Genomic DNA, 17,545 nt, shown 5'->3' on the forward strand with positions numbered 1-17,545 from the left:
GACCCTGGGTAAGTCACGTAGCCCTGTTTGCCTCAGTTTCTTCATCTATCAAATGAATTGGAGAAGGAAATGGCAAACCACTTCAGTATCTTTGCCAGGTGACCAAATGGGGTCATGCAGAGTTGGATATGACTGAAAATGACTGAATAACAAAAGTTCTGTGAAGTTTGGAGGGAGGTGTTCCATGGAACACCCTAAGAGGGTGTAGCCCTGGCTCCATGCTATGATTTTTCTATCAGTGATTTGACCAAATGCACAGATGCTATGATTCTCATGTAATGAACATTTTTTAAGCTCCTACTATGTGAACTGAGCACTTGGGTTACAAAGAGAAGTAAAAGTTCATCTCTGCTCTCAAGGAGCTCATAGTCTAATATAGAGGAGACAACATATAGATAACTATGTTCAAACAATATATATCAAGGACAAACTGGAGATAATCTCAAAGGCAAGGTACTTAAGCGATTAAGGGGAACTGGGAAAATCTTCCTTCTGAAAGGTTACAGATGCTACCAAACTGAGAGGGATAGCTAACACTGGGTGTCATGTAGGGTCCAAAAAGTGTCTCAACACTTTTAGAACAACAGCCTGAACCTAATCCATTTAATAGAGACAAATGTAAAATCTCACATTTGGGTTAAAAAAAAATTACCTTCACAAGTACAAGATGAGGGATGTAAAACAATTGTAATGTAATATAAAGCAAACAGTAGTTAGTTTGAAAAAGATCTGGGGGTGTTAGTGTATTATAAACTCAGTTTGAATGACCATTTGTGAGATGACAGCCATCTGTCATTAAGGTGGCACTAAAAGAATCCTAGTGTCCACATAGTATAGTATGTATACATATATTATACATATACTATACATATATAGTACATGCAAGTATATATGCATATATATGTACGTATTTGTGATATATATATATTTGGAGAGAGAGAGAAAGAGAGAGTGAGAGAAGAAAAGAAGGAAGAAATAAAGGAGGGAAATGGCAAAACTGCTTCAGTATTTTTGCCAAGAAAACCCCAAATGGGGTCATGGAGAGCTGGACACAAGTGAAACGACACGACAGCAACATTCGTCATGACACACGCTGGGTCATTGAGAGAACCCAGTGAGGTGGTGGATGTAAAGTGTTTTGCAAACCTAAAAGCTGCCGTATTAATGGAAGCAGGTGGAGAGGATCAAGGAAAATCAGCAGGCTGTAGATGACACCTACAGTTCACAAATGTCTTCTTGCTTTTGTTTTTGAACAGACGTTGGTCTGGGGAGTTCCTGATGAGAACTGCTAACGTAGATGGACACTTTCTGCAATTTTTCAGCCTTAGAGTTGGCTTGCCCAGGATCACCCAGCAGCCAGTATGTTTCAGGGGCAGGACTTAGATTTTTTTTTTTATTAGAAACATAAAGGACTTAAGAGGCTGTCAAGTCCAACCTCCTCCTTTTACAGAAGAGGAAACTGAGGCAGAAAGCAGTTACGTGATTTTTCCTGCCTAGGTCACCCAGCTAATATGCGTCAGGGGTGGGACTTGTACTCAGGTCTTCTTGAATCCAGGGTCGGCTGTATCTCCACTACTGCACCCTGCTCTTTAAAAAAATCAGCCAAGTGGATCCAAACTAATTATTTCTCCTCAGCAGATAGTGTGACAAAATATTGGATGGCACGCTTCCCCTTTTGGTGTCTGTCTTTGTAGCCTGCTTTTCCAGTGTGAAGATGAAGAGTGTTTACACATTAATTACATTAATTAATGAATGACTGTTGACTTTAGAAAGTCAGGTTGTTCATTTTTGGGATGGGATGTTTTTTGTTCCTTCCATTTTTCTCTTTCCTTTCTGAAAACCTCTCTTGCCGCATGGAGAAAAGATCACCCGGGAGGGATGAGTGAGTGGCTGCCAGAATCCTGCAGTGGGACCAGGATAAATGACATCATATGAGTGTCCCTGGCCCTCCCTCCCTTCTACAGGCCGGAGATGAGAAGGGGCTTGGGGCTGGGCCCAGGAAGCAGGGTAGGAAGAAGATCTGGCATTCTCCACAGCATAAAGTCAGAGGATCTGGAGTTAGAAGGGACCTCTGAGGCCATTCTAGTCCAACACCTCTATTTTGTACACAAAGGATCTGAGGCCTGGGGGGAGAAAGTGAGTGATGGTAATAATGATAGCACACTCTTTGTGCCAGGCTCTGTGTTAATTAAGCACTTTACACGTGTCTCATTTGAGCCTCAAAATGACTCCAGGAAACAGGAGCTATTATTATCCCCATTTTGCAACTGAGGAAACTGAGGCAGACAGAGGTTAAGTGACTTGCCCAGAGTCACAGCACTAGTAAGGGCAGCCGGATTTGAACTTGAGTCTTCTGATTCCAGGCCCAGTGCTCTATCCACTAGGCTACCAGGTGCCCGATTCTCAAAATAAGGTTTTTAAATGCATAAATTAAGATACTTAAAATGACAAATGAACTTATGATATTAAAATACAGTTACCAAAATTTCAAAAAGTAAGCGTTAATGGATCCCAGATGAAGATCCTCCCCCTGCCTGCCTCCCCCCCATCTCTGACCAATACTAGCAAGAAGGGTCCACCTCAAAATTCCTAATCTAGGTCTTTAACCAATAAAAACAAACCTAGAGAGAACCTTATGCTACCATCCACAACTACGATTATTCAGCTGTTTAATTTCCCTTTCCCGAGAGCACCAGACCCAGAAGGGTTGTAGAAGGAACATTGGATTTAAAAGGACATGAGTTTGTTTCCTAGATCTACTAATTATGTTAAACTAAGGTTAAGCTGTCATTTAACCTTTGTCTGCCTCAGTTTCCTCATCTGTAAAATGGTGATAACAATAATCACCATTTTACAGACACACCATAGTAATATCACCAATGTGTGAGGTAGGATCAAGTCAGATAACCACTGTAAAGTGCTTTGCACAGAATCTTTCACGTAGTAGGTACATTTCTTTTTTTCTTTCTTCCCTAAAACCTATCTTTGATTACATGGGTTTCCCACTCAAGTTTTCAGGGGCTCCCACTTCCTAAAAGTCCTGCTGTGTGTGGTATGCACAATGGCTTGGTTTTAGCTTGGACTCTGCCTCTTCATAACTGTGTGACCATGGGCTAGTCACTCAATACTCTGGGTCTCAGTTTACTCATCTGTAAAATGAAAGGTTTAGATTATATAGCCTCTGAATGGTCCTTTGCAGCTCTAAATCTATGGTTTTGGTGTTCAAAGTCCCCCAAATCTGACTCCTGCCTTTTTTTTTCCTTGTTACCTCTCTGGGCAAATGGGTCTCCCTGCCCTCCCCCAAATATTTTCTGGTCTCCCTCTGTCTTTTCTCACTCTGCTTCCTTCTACAGGTTGTCTTTGCTCTTAATGTTATTCTCTATGCGCAGAATATTTCCCTTCCCCCATCTACATCGATTAAAATCTTGCCAGGCCCTAAAATCTTGCTATCTCCTTCAGGAAGTCTTCCCTGATTTCTCTCACCTCAGTTGGAAGTGATCTTTTTTTTCTCTGTACCCATAGTACTATATTCTTCCTCTCTTATTAAGCTTGCCAAATTTCACCTTGTAGTATAATTCAAAATTAAATATGGGAGGTCATCTCTCTTATACTTCTTATCTGTCAGATGAGGAAACTGTGAGGCCTAGAATGGTGAAGGGATATGTCCAAGATAATACAGGTAGTAAGCTGAGGAGCCTTTCAGCCTGAGCTTTCTCACTCCATATCCATTATATCCCTCTATGTCTTACCCCTCCACCAGACTAGAAGCTGCCTGAAGGCAGGGATTTCATCTGATTCATCTTTGTGGTGTGCATTATAAATATTGATTCACCTAATCATGTTAATATCATTCATTTCCTTTCTCCTTTTTGTCTTGCAGCCAATAAAAAGAAGGAGAAGGAACGGCCTGAGATTTCACTTCCTTCCGATTTTGAACACACGATTCACGTTGGGTTTGACGCTGTTACTGGGGAGTTCACGGTGAGTCCCAGGAACTGTGGTCCCTTTTCTGCTCTGGCCTTGTTTAAACCCACCTCTTCTGTATGTCGCTAACCAGTGTCTTTTCCTTGTATCCCAGTTGCTTATGTGGAAGAAGGCTTCAATTTGCTCTGCTTAGCCCCAGGAGGCAGAACTAGGAATAACTGGTAGAAATGTAGAGAGATAGATTTAGGTTGGATCTAAGCAGGAAAGCTCATTAACACTTAGGTGGCACAGAAATAAAATGAGCTGCCTTGGGGTTATGAGTCCACCTATCCTTTTCAAGTAGGCTTAATGACTGCTGATCTCTGACACTGTGGTTTAAAGGCAGCACTAGACAACTTCTGACTAAGAGGTTTCTTTCAAGTCAGAGACTCTGTGATTCTGTTACTAGCTGCCACCCCCTCCCTCTCTCACTTCTTTCCTACCTCAAAAAAAGGAATAACCTACTGAGATCAGGGTAGAACTGTTCTATAAGGGAGAGATCTGGAGCTGAGAAGGAACATGGACCTTTGGTATGGTGGAAAGAACACTGGACTTGGAGTCAGAAGACCCAGATTGGAATCCTGGTTTTACCACTGCATTAGACAAGTCACTTTACTTGTCTGTGCTTCAGTTTTTTTTATATAAAATGGGGATGATAACGCTTGCCATCTTTGGACTATTTGAGATTTCCATGAAATGATGTATTTAAGTAAAGATATATTTTAAACTCTGCCTCCTCTGTAAAATGGGTCTAATAATAGGACCTACCTTCCAGGATTCTTGTGAGAAGCAAATAAGATAATATTAGTAGAACACTTAGCACAGTAGGTGCTATATAAATATAATAATAATATTATTATTATTTTATAAACATAAAGTACTACGTACGTAAGAAGCAACTTGGTTCATTGCATGGGTTTGGAATTGGGAAGTCTATTAGCTCAGTGACCCTGGACAAGCTCCTTTCCCTCTCAGTAACTTTCTAAGACTAAACAGTACAGAATCAATCAATCATTAAACATTTATTAAATGCTCATTATGTGCCAAACATTGTGCTAAGTGCTAGGGATACAAAAAGAGGCAAAAGCTCCTCAAGGAACTTACAGACTAGAGGAGAGTACAGGCAGACAAATACGTGTGTGTGTGTGCATGCACACACAAATGTTAAAAACCATATGCAAGATGGAAGAATTGCCAATATGCGTTAGTGTCTTCATAGTGGGAGTTCCCCTATGCTGATGAAGTTGCAGGTCTGGAATAGCAGTAATCATAATATTAGATACCAAACACTTATAATGGTAACACAGCCACACCACTAAGGATGCCAGCTAGCACCATCATGAATCTTCTCCTTGATGCAATGGATGCTGGAATCCTCAGGGTTATCCTCCATAGGAGAACTAGGTTCCTAGGCTCTTAGAGTTTAGAGGTGGAAAAGGACCTCAGGGGTCATCCCATCCATCCCCTTCATTTGACAGGCAAGGAGGCTGAGGTTTACAGGGTGTTATCTTAGGTCACACAGGCAATCAGTAATAGAACCAGGATTTGAAACAAGGTTTTCAGATTCTTGATACAGGGTCCTTTCTCCTGAACCAGTGAGTCCAAAGTAAGTAAAAAATGGCCCTTTCTTAGATTCCATGGATTTCCCGAAAGCCAGCTGGCTACTTCTCCCCAGCAGACATCAATAACTGCCATGCTTTTGCTGTGATGGTCAGAGAGAGCTTGGCGGAGGAGGAATGATTTGGTTGTGACTGGCTTCAGAGGGTGGGGATGCCCTATTCTATCAGACATTCCAGAGCTGGGGAAAGGACAGTTACCTGAGACAAGGCATTGGACTGGGGTGTGTGTGTGTGTGTGTGTGTGTGTGTGTGTGTGTGTGTGTGTGTGTGTGTGTGTACAAGAGGGGTATCTGTCTTCTATCAAAGCACTGTCACTAACATTTCCTAACTGGGAACTAGGATTCAGCTAATCTTAGGTTAATGGGGGTTTCTTTCACTGGGATCCTCAGTTAATCTTTTTTTTTTAAGCATCAGCTTTTGGCAGAAGGAGGCAAATTTCTGCAGCCTCATACAGGGGATTTGGTCTGAAAAGCCATTTCTAAAGGATGAACAACGGAGAGGGAGGGGTTATGACATCCTAGCTTGGCCACTGATGTGACTTTGGGCAAATGATTTAATCTTCTTGGCCTAAGGATCAGACTGGATGATCTTTAAGGTCCTTCCCAGTTCTAAATCTATGATCCCATGGCCCTGGAAATAAGAAAATAGCAGGTCAGAGTTGAGAGGGCCCTTGTGGTTTAGTTGTGCCCAATTCTTTGTGACCCCATGGACCATAGAATGCTAGCACTCTCCATGAGGTTTTCTTGACAAAGATACTAAAGTGGTTTTCCATTTCCTTCTCCAATGGATTAAGACAGAGGTTAAGTGACTTGCGCAGGGTCACACAGCTAGAAAGTGTCTGAAGCTGGATTTGAACTCAGGACCTGACTCCAGGTCCAGTGTTCTATCTACTGAGCCACATAGCTGCCTGAAAGGAGCCTTCGGATTTAAAATATCAGAACTGAAAGAGATCCGAGAACAGTGATAAAGCATTTATTAAGTGCTTACTGTATACCAGGCACTATACCATGTGCTGGGGGAACAAATAAAAACATTCTAGGCAGTTTTTGTCTCAAGGAACTTATATTCTAATGGAGGAAGACAATGCAGAGCAGGGAGATGGAAAGGGGGCCGAGTAGGCATGCATGATGGCTTGAATGGGATGCCAGGAACAAAGCAAGATAAGGTGAAGCTGGCCTGTCAGAGCCCAGGGTGGTTCTGGGGGCAGAGTCCAATTTTCTAGTAGGGAGGAAATAAAAATGATGATGAGAGTGGCAGGGCTTACCTTGAGAGATTTTGGAAGTGCTGTGAAAAGCAAAATGTTAGAGTTTCGAGGGGTGTTGGAGCACTGAATGAATGTGCAAGAGGCTTTAGAAATAATTCATTATGTGGCAGCTGGTTGGCACTAGGTCTGGAGTCAAGGAGTACCTGAGTTCAAACTTGACCTCAGACACTTCTTAGCTGTGTGAACCCAGGCAAGTCATTTCACTTGATTGACTCAAAAAAAAAAAAAGGAAAGAAAAAATAATTTATTACAGTGTCCTCATTTTATTGATGTGGAAACTTAAGGATGAGAGAGGGCAAGTGATTTACTCAAGGTAGCTCAGCAAGTTAATGATCATTACCAAGCTAACTTTCATGACTTCCCATTCAATGTTCTTTTCCATCAGACCAAGCTGAAGTTCTCAGCGAACAAGAGAAATTCAGAGGGAAAGGTGGAGGCACAATTGCCATTTCAAGTATTTTTAGGACTGCCATGTGGAAGACTGATTAGACGTGTTCTGCCTGGCCTCAGAGGACAGAAATAGGAGCAATGGGTGCAAGGTTCCCTTTGGCCAATTTTGGCCTTAGGCCCAGAAAAAACTTCTTATAAAAGTAGAGCAGGCTTTCTTTTATTGGAGGTCTTCAAATAGGAACAGGAGCAGGAGATAGAGCGAGTGAGCGTTTAAGTGCCTACTCTGTGCTAGGCATGGTGTTTAGTAGGGGTTTCATAGAAGGGATAATTGCTCAGGGAATGTGGAGATTCCAGGATGTGCTCTGTCTATTTATTGTCTTGTGTGATTTGGGGTGATCTTCAGTTTCTTCTTTTATGACATTTTACCAATGGGTTTTTAGAGGAGGTATTCTTACTTTAGGTAGAGAGGGCTTTGGATAGCTAGATGGTGCAGTGGATTAGGGCACTGGGTTTGGAATAAGGAAGACTCGTTCCTAAATTCAAATCCGGTCTCAGACACTTTCTAGCTTTGTGACCCTGGGCAAATCACTTAATCCTGTTTGCCTCAGTTTCTTCATCTGTAAAATGAGTTGGAGAAGAAAATCGCAAACCACTCCAGTATCTTTACCAAGAAAACCCCAAATGGGATCATATAGAGTCAGACATGACTGAAACAACTCAGCAGCAAAAAGGTGTGTGTGTGTGTATTCAAGATGATCCCCCTTGAGGTCCCATCTAACTCACTGAGTCAGGAATGGTCTCTCCATGAATGAAGTAGAAATGCTTTCAATAGCCAGAACTGAAACAGAGAGGGGTTTTCGGCTCACCTTCCTGTAACTAGGGAATTAAATTCACCAAAACAACAGAAAGATCCCATTTTAATAATTTGCAGAGCGCTTTCTTATCAATGATCAGTGGATATATGAAACTCAGGAGTTGTGATTCCATGCCTCAGTGATCTTTGCTTTCCCCAGAGTTGCCTTTCATATTGTAGAGTCAAGGCAGTAATTAAGTGAGGGCCAGCTTCTGAATGCAGTAGGAGCTCAGATTGTGGAAAGAAGGATGTGGATTGTAATGATCAGAGCTTGGTGGAGAAGGAATGACTTCATTGATGTTGGCTTCAAAGGATGGGGACAGCCTGGACAGTCAGACGTTCCAAGAGTGGGGAAAGGACAATTATATGAACCAAGGACCAGCATCTGGGGGTGTGTGTGTGTGTGTGTGTGTGTGTGTGTGTGTGTGTGTGTGTGTGTGTGTGTGTGTGTGTGTGTGTGTGTGTGTGTGTGTGTATGTGTGTGTATGTACAGGAGGGGTGATCAGTTTTGATGATCAGGGTAGAATGCATGTTGGAAGGAATGTGTGATGACTTTGGATAACTCTGGATATGGTCAGATCTTGGAGGACCTTAAAAATCAGGCGGAAGAGGTAATCGTGACTTCCTCTAGGTCCCTTAAGATGGCTGGGTGGCACCGTGGATAGAACATTGGGTTGGAATCAGGTGGCTAGGTGGCACCGTGGATAGAACATTGGGTTGGAATCAGGAAGATGCATATTCATGAATTCAAATCTGGCCTCAGACACTTGCTAACTGTGCAATCATGGGCAAGTCACTTAACCCTGTTTGCCTCGGTTCCTCATGTGGAAAATGAATTGGAGACGGGCAAACCACTCCAGTATCTTTGTCAAGAAAACCTCAAAATGGAGTCACAAATTTGATTGAAGTAACAGAATAACAACAACAGTGAATTTTGTGTCTTAAGGGATCGTTGGTCCTAAAATGAAATGTCTGACTTAGACCCAGTGAGACCTAGAGCCATACATAAGGAGTCGTGGGAAGCTAGAATGCTAGAGTGTTAGATTTGGAAGGGCCTCACAGGGGTCATCATGAAAAACAATCATTATTCTAACACTTCTAGGCAAGGAATTAAGTCAGTACCTAGATGAGGACGGATCATAGGGTCATCAATTCAGAACTGGAAGTCAGAAGGGAGTCTAGAGATCATCTTGTCCAGTTCCTTAATTTTACTAATTAGCAAACTTGTCCAGGGTCATACGAAATAGTAAGGGCCAGAGCTGGGATCTGAACCTATCCTTTGAAATCCAGTGCTCTTTCCCTTACATTGTATGCATTTTTCTCAAGTTCTTTAAGGTTCACAAAGTTCCTCATCATACTTTTGATAGGTATGATGATTTTGCTAAGTTAGGTAGAGTGGTAGTGCTTAGCTAGGTGGTACCACAGTGCACAGAGCCCAGGTCAATAAGACTTGAATTCAAATCTAGCCTCAGTCATTTAATAGCTTGATGACCCTAGGCAAGTCACTCACCCTCTGCCTCAGTTTCCTCATCTGTAAAATGAGAATGATGATAGCATCTCCTTCCCAGGGTTGTTGTGAGGACCAAATGACAGAATAACTGTAAAGTGCCTAGCACTATGTGTGGCATATAGTAGGTGCTATATAAATGTTAGCTATTGTTAATGTCACATATAAATGTTAACTATTATTATTAGTGTATCTGAATGAGGTGATTGAGACCCTAGCACAGTGAAGTGACTTGTCCATAGCTAGTAAGTGTCAGACCCAGGACTTGAACCATGTTTTTCTAAATCAAGTCCAATAAATAAACAAGCATTTATTAAGTTCTTACTGCATGCTAAGCACTGGAGAATTCAAGGAAAAGTAAAGAAGGTCTCTGCCCTCAAGGATGTCATGTATTCTAACTGGGGAAACGACACAAACAACTATCAGTATACACGGCAAATGGGAGGTGATTTTGAAGGGAAATCTGGTACCAATTATTCCATTGTGGGACACTGATTGTTAGAAAGTTTTTCATCTTATCAAGCATATATCTTTGTTCCTGGTAGCATGCACTCTTTCCTAGTCCTTTCCTCTTTGGCCAAATCGGTCAAATTCAGCTTTCAGGTGTCAGCCTATCAAATCCTTGAAGGTACCGATCTTACATTTTATTTTCTCCAGGCTAAGCATTCAGCCTTGGCTTCAGTCCCCTCCTATCTGTTCACCCTTCTTCAAGGGAGGGAAGAAGATAGTCAGTACTTGAGTCTTGAGATGCACTGGTGGCTATAATGACTCAGATAGCCTTTTACTCTCTCTTTTAAAAAAAAAAATTTATTGCTGTTCTTTTTAAAATCACACTGCTGTCACTTACCAATGAATTCCTTCTTCCCTTGTAACAGAAAAGTACAGTGAAAATAAATCAGCCAATTGTGCCAACCTCTCTTGTAGGGGATGCCAGAACAGTGGGCTCGCTTGTTGCAGACGTCTAACATCACCAAGTCTGAACAGAAGAAAAACCCCCAGGCTGTGCTTGACGTGTTGGAATTCTACAACTCCAAGAAAACCTCCAACAGCCAAAAGTACATGAGTTTTACAGGTAGGTGCGTATGTATGTGTGTGTGTGTATGTATTAACTCATCATTCTGCCAGTAGTTACTGTACATTTCCTGTGTGCCCATCACTATGCTAAGCACTGAATTGGGTGCATACAAGATGGGTAGGGAGTGGAGCTGCAATTGTCATTGCTATGGGCAATTCCGAGATGATGAAACTCTCTCCACCAATGCAGGTTGGCACTTCTTCTGGAATTTCTAGTCTTTGAGAGTTGCTTGAGGCACCAACAGGTGGTGAAAACACAGCTCTTACCAGTATAAGATGTCTTCCTAATTAAATTCATTTCATCCATAATTTATTTAAATGCCTATTATGTACAAGTGGTAGGGATATTAAAGATGAAAAATGACACGGTTCCTTCCCTCAAGGATCTTATAGTCTAATGGAGGGAATGAGGCTTGTCTATAAATGAATATGTTTCAAGATGGAGTGTGATAGGTTTAAAGGAAATCGATGTAAAAGAGTGAGAGAGCTTGCTTTCCATACCTTCCCTGAGAGAGAGGTTCCTGAGAGAGTTGGCACCAGAGCTGGGCTATGACAAGATGGTGAGATGTCCAGAGAAGATATTCTGGGCAAAAGTAACAGTTAACTCAAATGCATAAAGATGGGTGAGGGCAGGAGACAGGGACAGTGAACTCTCTAGTTTCGGAGGAACATCGAGTGTGATAAGCCTGGAAAAGTAGGTTGGACCTTCTACATGGTAGAGAATTTTAAATACTAGGAAAAATGTTTATATTCAGTCCTATATCTATATACTTACATGTACATATTCATACATATACCTCCACATACAATGTATATATTATATACAACGTATATAAGATGTGTGTATAATACACACTTACATATGCACATATATGCATATATACATATATGTACATACACATACATACACACATATACATACATACACACATATATATATATATATATATATATGACAGTGATGTTAAATTTAAATAGAAACAGATTCCTGTTGGCCACATATTGACTAGAAAATCACAAATTCACATTATGTGTGTTGTATTATAATTTATTTATTTTGTTAAGCGTTGTCCAATTATATTTTAATTTTGTTCTGCTTCACTTAGTTTTGCAGACCTTAGAGTCTGACAGTTCTGCTGTAAGAAACAGGGAGCCCCTGAACTTTTAAGACTTTTTTGCTTTGTATATTTGTAATATAATCATTTTGAAGATTTTTTTTTTAACAGTCGTATGAGGGTGATTGGGAGAAGGAGAGACCAGAGTCAAGGAGAGACCATTTAAATCACATTGGAGCAGAATTAGAGGTGATGAGGGTCTGAATCATGCTAAATTAAGGGGAAAAACATTTATTTAAAGTGCATACTATAGGACAAGCACTGTGCTCTATACTGGGGATACAAATAGCAAAAGTAAGGTAGTAGTTCCTGCCTTCAGGGAGTTTATGTTCTAATTGAAGGAGCTAACACATTAAAAAAAAAAAGTTCAGCCTCAAGGAGCATGGGATGGCCCAGAAATCCTGAAAATACAGCAGCGGGGTAGTTGGCAAAGTCCAGGGGTTCTTAGATTACACTAGGTCAGGTGACAGTAATCTGCAGAGTACCATGATAGGATAGACTGTAAAGCCTGGTAAGGTTTGGTCCAGCTTATCCATCTCATCTTAAGAAATAAAGCTATTTACTCCTGTATCATCCATGCCATGTGAGCTATCAAGGAGCACATATGGGTGCTGGGCAGCATGGGTGGGGAAGAGGGAGGAGGAAAGGTCAGCAGGAAAGGATGCTTCTGCTGGGGGGAGGGGTTGGGGTCCCAGATGAGTTCTGGACTTGTCCAGGGCTAGAGGGAGGGAGCCAATGGGAATAGAAGGCAATGGAAGAAGGATGCTCCCAGTGACATGGTAGCCATTGGAATGGAATGGAGACAGATAGAAGAATTATAGTTAAAGTTGAATTGGCAGGACTTGATTGGACAAGTAGAGGGTGAGAAAGGGGAACTATCAGAGTTGACTCTGGGCTTTTCAAACCTGAGGATGGGGAGGGTGGTGTTGCCATCAACAGAGAAAGGGAAAGTGAGAAGAGGGACAGATATAGAAGAAAGGATTCATTCTGCCTGGGCCATGTTGGGTTTGAGGTGCTGGCAGGACATTTTGGTGACAGATGTCTGGTAGGTAACTAAGATAATAATTGAATGTGAAAAGGAGGACAGATATAGAACGGTAGCTGGAGGGCATGGAAATGTAGTAGATTCTCTATGGAGAGAGAATAGAGAAGGAAAGAGAAGGCTGAGAACAGAGCTTTGGGGGTAACTATACCTGGGAGTCAGGAAGGACAACATAAATTATTGAAGGGAGGTCTAGAAATAGAGGCAAGAAAGAGGGGAGGAACTGAGAGAGAACAGTGTTACAGAAGGCAAAGGGAGGAGAAAAGATGAAGTTACGTTAAATCAACAAGCATTTATTAAGAGCTTATTATATATAGGTACTGTGCTAAGCGATGGAGATAGAAATAAAAGCAAAACCAGTCAGTCAATTAACATTTATTAAGTACCTACTATGTGCCAGGCCCTGTGCTAAATGCTCCGAATACAAAAAGTGACAAAAGACAGTCAGTCCCTGGCCTCTAGGAGCTCACAGTCTAACAGGAAGACAACATGATAACCACTATATACATACAAGAAAAATTCAGAGTAACTTGGAGGTAACCAGCTGAGGGAAAGCACCAATGTTGAGTGGGATGGGAAAGACTTCTTGCAGGTGAGATTTTAGCTGGGATTTGAAGGAAACCATGGAAATCAGGAGGCAGGTAGGAAGAGGGACAGAATTTCAGGCATGTGGAAGGAAGAGGAGCAGTCTCCTATACTGAAGGAGACTTAGAGAAGAATTAGAACTGAGAGAAGCCATGACGTTTGGTGATTCCAAAATCATTGGTGATTTTGGGGGGGATGTTTCAGTTGAATAATGGTGGACAGAAGCCCAAATGGTAAAGGTTTGAGGAGTCAGTAGCTGTCAAGAAAGAGTATACAACAAATACAGATTCATAGAAGTCAAGGGGAGAAGAAAGACAGAACAGTAGCTTCAGACAGGTGGCAGACAGAGTCAGGGGAAGCTTTTTCCAAAAAGGATTGGAGAGACCTGAGTCAACAAGCCTTTACTATGTGCCAAACACTCTACTAAGCACTAGGGACACAAAGGCCACAATAGTCCATGCCCGTGAGGGACTTACTGGGGAGAGGGCATGCAAACTTCTGTACAAACACAGAAGGGAAGGAATCATGAGAGAGGGAGACGCTGTAGGTAAGAGGAAGTGGGTTTGATTGATGTCGAGGCCCCCTCCTAGGGAGAGGTGAGACCAGGGGACAGTTGGAGGGCTGAGCTTTTAACAGAGAAGAGGGAGGGATCACCTCATTCTCCGAGGCAGAAAGGAAAAAGGATGGGATGGGTAAAGACTGAAGGTTGGAGGTGCAGTAACCTGTGGAAGGCTAGTGTAGAGTGGTTGTCATTTGCCAAATCTTGTCCATTCTCCCTCAGAAACATCTCCCATTCATCCCCTTCTTTCCACTCACATGACCACCACCCTAGTTCAGTCTCCTATTACTTCACCTGGACCACTGCACTAGTCTATTTTCTCCTGCCTCCAGTCTCTCCCCTCTTCCTTCTCCTCCAATCCATTCTCCATTCAGCTGCCAAATGATGTTCCTAAAGCACTGGGCTTTAGACATATCACTCTCCTCCGTAAATTCCTAAAGTTCATTTCCTCTAGACATCACCTACAAACTCCTGTTTGTCACACAAATACCTATTTATGTCTATATCTATGTATCCAGATCTGTCTTTGTTTATATCTCTTTCTAACACAGTACCTAGTACCTCTTGAATGCTTAATAATTGATTATTCATTTTTTGGAGGTGTCCATAGGGCTTCTTATGCAGAGTGGAGCCCATCTATACTTTTAGTTCAAGGGCTCTTATCCTTTTTTTTTTTTTCACAGACCTCATTGGCAGTTTTAAATCTGTGGATCCCTTCTCAGAATGATGCTTTTAAATGTGTAAAAGAAAATACCTAGGATTACAAAGGAAATCAATTATATTGAACTACAGTTGTCAAGAAACAGGAAAAGAAATCCAAGGAGGCCAAGTTAAGAACCTCAGCTGGCCACTATTAGATAGTCTTTGAGCACTACTGTGGGTCTCCCCTGGGGTTCAGTGCTCTGGTGACAGGCTTCCCTGAGTTTGAGCTTGCCCAGGGACAGTGGACACACATTTTATTGCTCGGACCATGGCTGAAGACTTCTTGGCTTGGGAGGCTAGGTTTGCAGAGGTATGGTTTGCTATCTTAGCTTTTGAGAATCCAGGGTCACACCTCCACAACTCAGTGAGGCATCAGTAATTGAAGACAGATTTAAAGAGACTGTAGACATCTTGTTGTCCAACTCCTTCATTTTACAGTTGAGGCATCAGTGATTGGGGTGACTTGGTCTTGGATCACCCATTGAGTTAGTGTTAGCAGGATCCAATCTGAGAATTTTAGAGCTGGAATTATTTACTTTTAGGTAAAACTGACTGACAAGCAAAGTTTCTTGTGTGTGCTCAGAGGCACAGGAGGAGGTATGCTAACAAAAGAAAGCAGGGGACAATACTGATACCCTGTAGTTGTGGAAGCTTCTGTGTATGTTTCAGAGTGCCTTCAAATGCTTTATTCTTTGGGGTAGGGTGCATAGAGGGGGCAGTGCATTGTAGTAGAAAGAACCCTGAATTAGGATTTGAAAGATGTGGATTGGAGTCCCAGCTGTGCTACTTACTATCTGTTTGACCCCAAGCAGTTCTCTGTGAGTCTCAGTTTCCTCATTTGTAAACTGGGAATGATAATATCCTACTTCCCAGGGCTATTGAGATCAGAAGAGATAACGGATTGATATAAGGAGCATAGAAAGTACCTTATACAAGTGAGGAATTATTATTATTCGATACTCCAAATGGTCTGGACAGGTCAGTTATCATCCTATACTTGTCCATATGACAGACAGAGAAACTGAGGCACAGAGTGGTTAAGTGACTTGCTCAAAGTCATACAGATCATAAGGAGAAATTGGACCTAAAATTTGTCCTCACGTCTAACATTTCTTCTTCAAAACCATGCTAAGAGCTGTATCAGGGAACCATGGTGGATTAATGTTGGAAGAGACTTCAGAGATCATTAAATTTCTCCTTTGGACTCCTCTTTCCTAAGTAGAGCTTGTTCTGTTCCCTGTAAGGTGCCTTTGAGATGCCAGCATCTCTGGAAAAAACCAGCCTTAATGGGCTGTTGCTACAGGAACAAATATTGTGGCAAACTGCCTGTGTTTTGATAAATATGATTGAGAAGTCCATGCCTAATGACATTCCCCTGTGGTGAGCTGGGCTGGTTCAGTCTCCTCCAGGTCAAAGAGAAATACACAGATGGTAAGATAATGACAACTCATTTTTCTACAGACTTTGAAGGTTTAACAAAGCACTCCCCTCACAGCAGCCCTGGGAGATTGTTAGTGCAAATGTTATTCTCTCCGTTTTGTTGATAATGAAACTGAGGCTCAGAGAGAGAGGAAGAGACTTGGTTTTGATCAAGCAGTTGGCAAGTGAGAGTTGGAATGATGGAAGCACCACCAGCTCCTGTTGCCTGGAAGGTGCCCCCAGAGAGGCCATGTTTCCTTAAGAAGGATCCTCAGCCATGACCAAGGACATGCTTGGCCAATCCTAGTGTCCCCATAAACTGCAAGTAGAGCAGGGGGGCAGCAGCTACTTCTGAGAGCTCCAGGTAGGGCACCTGCTTCTTTACCTTGAGGCTGCTGATCAAAGTAGGGAGAGTACAACCCTGGGCTCCTTTGTAGGCCGGCCCATTGGCCTGTAATGGTGGAGCTGTGTTTTCTAGGTATTGAATGCAAATGCAGAAGTGTTTTCCATGAGGTATGGTTGACCACAGAAGGATATGATTTGAAAAAATAATGGACTGACTTATCTTTTATATTGATGTGCTCTACTGCTTTGTGGATTCTTGCTTCATTGTGGGAAGAAGGAGGTTGGAACTGGATTTTTCTTATGAAAGGAATTGGGGCTGTGGGGTCTTATGGGTTTAACTTGTGAATGAGGAAGGTGCAAGAGTTGGTCAAATGTTTAGTCTAGACTTCTTGCTTTCTAATTACATGGGTTCAAAGAATCCCTTCCCTAATCCTCCATGCCTGGGATTTATATTAATCAATTCATCATAAGAGGATTAGAATAGGAAGGGACGTTGGAGGTGTTTTTTGTTTTCTTGTCTAAACCCCTCATCTTACAGAATAGGAAACTGAGGCCCAGACATAGTCAGTGAGCAAATGGTACGTCTGGGATTAGGGCCCAGGTGTCCTGACTTTCTGCCTCCTGTCACTGCTGTTCGTCCTCTAAATAACTCATGATGGTTCATAGTGTCTGGGATTCTGTACTATGGAAAGGGAGTGGTTTTTGCAGGATAAGGACTTAAACCCAGGACCTCTGATTCCTAAATGTCCAGGGCTTTTTTTGGCTGCATCATGTGTTTGCAACCCCCCCCTCCCGCCCCCACCCCATCCCAGCCATGGTAGGAATAAGAATTCCTGCCATTTGTTCATTGCTTACCCATCTGTTCTTCTCATTTGATTGGGTGATCGATCGTGTCCTCAGAACAACCCTAGGAATTTGTCAGGCAAAATTTTTGTCCCCATTTTACCAGTTAGGAAATTGAGATTTGGGGATCTGAATTGCTGAAAGACACGTGACTGGTTAGCAGAGCGAGACCCATAATATTAAATGTTACTAGAGTATTTCACAGCTTGCTAAAGCACTTTGCATAAATTAGCTTATTTGCCACAACAACCAACTATTATTCGCC

The 17,545-nt window shown here is 42.1% G+C and overlaps 1 protein-coding gene across 5 annotated transcripts in view; it reads left to right on the forward strand.

Annotated features, from left to right (window-relative positions):
• PAK1 (p21 (RAC1) activated kinase 1) overlaps positions 1 to 17,545 on the forward strand; it is a 205,986-nt gene that overhangs the window by 131,475 nt on the left and 56,966 nt on the right. For all 5 annotated transcript variants that reach the window (XM_072610766.1, XM_072610769.1, XM_072610768.1 and 2 more), the window contains exons 3-4: positions 3,881 to 3,981; positions 10,521 to 10,668. In XM_072610766.1, coding sequence (XP_072466867.1) covers positions 3,881 to 3,981; positions 10,521 to 10,668 — 249 coding nt within the window. The remainder of the gene's footprint in view (positions 1 to 3,880; positions 3,982 to 10,520; positions 10,669 to 17,545) is intronic.

The sequence above is a fragment of the Notamacropus eugenii genome, chromosome 5 (genome assembly GCF_028372415.1).
Source record: "Notamacropus eugenii isolate mMacEug1 chromosome 5, mMacEug1.pri_v2, whole genome shotgun sequence".
Classification (NCBI taxonomy): domain Eukaryota; kingdom Metazoa; phylum Chordata; class Mammalia; order Diprotodontia; family Macropodidae; genus Notamacropus; species Notamacropus eugenii.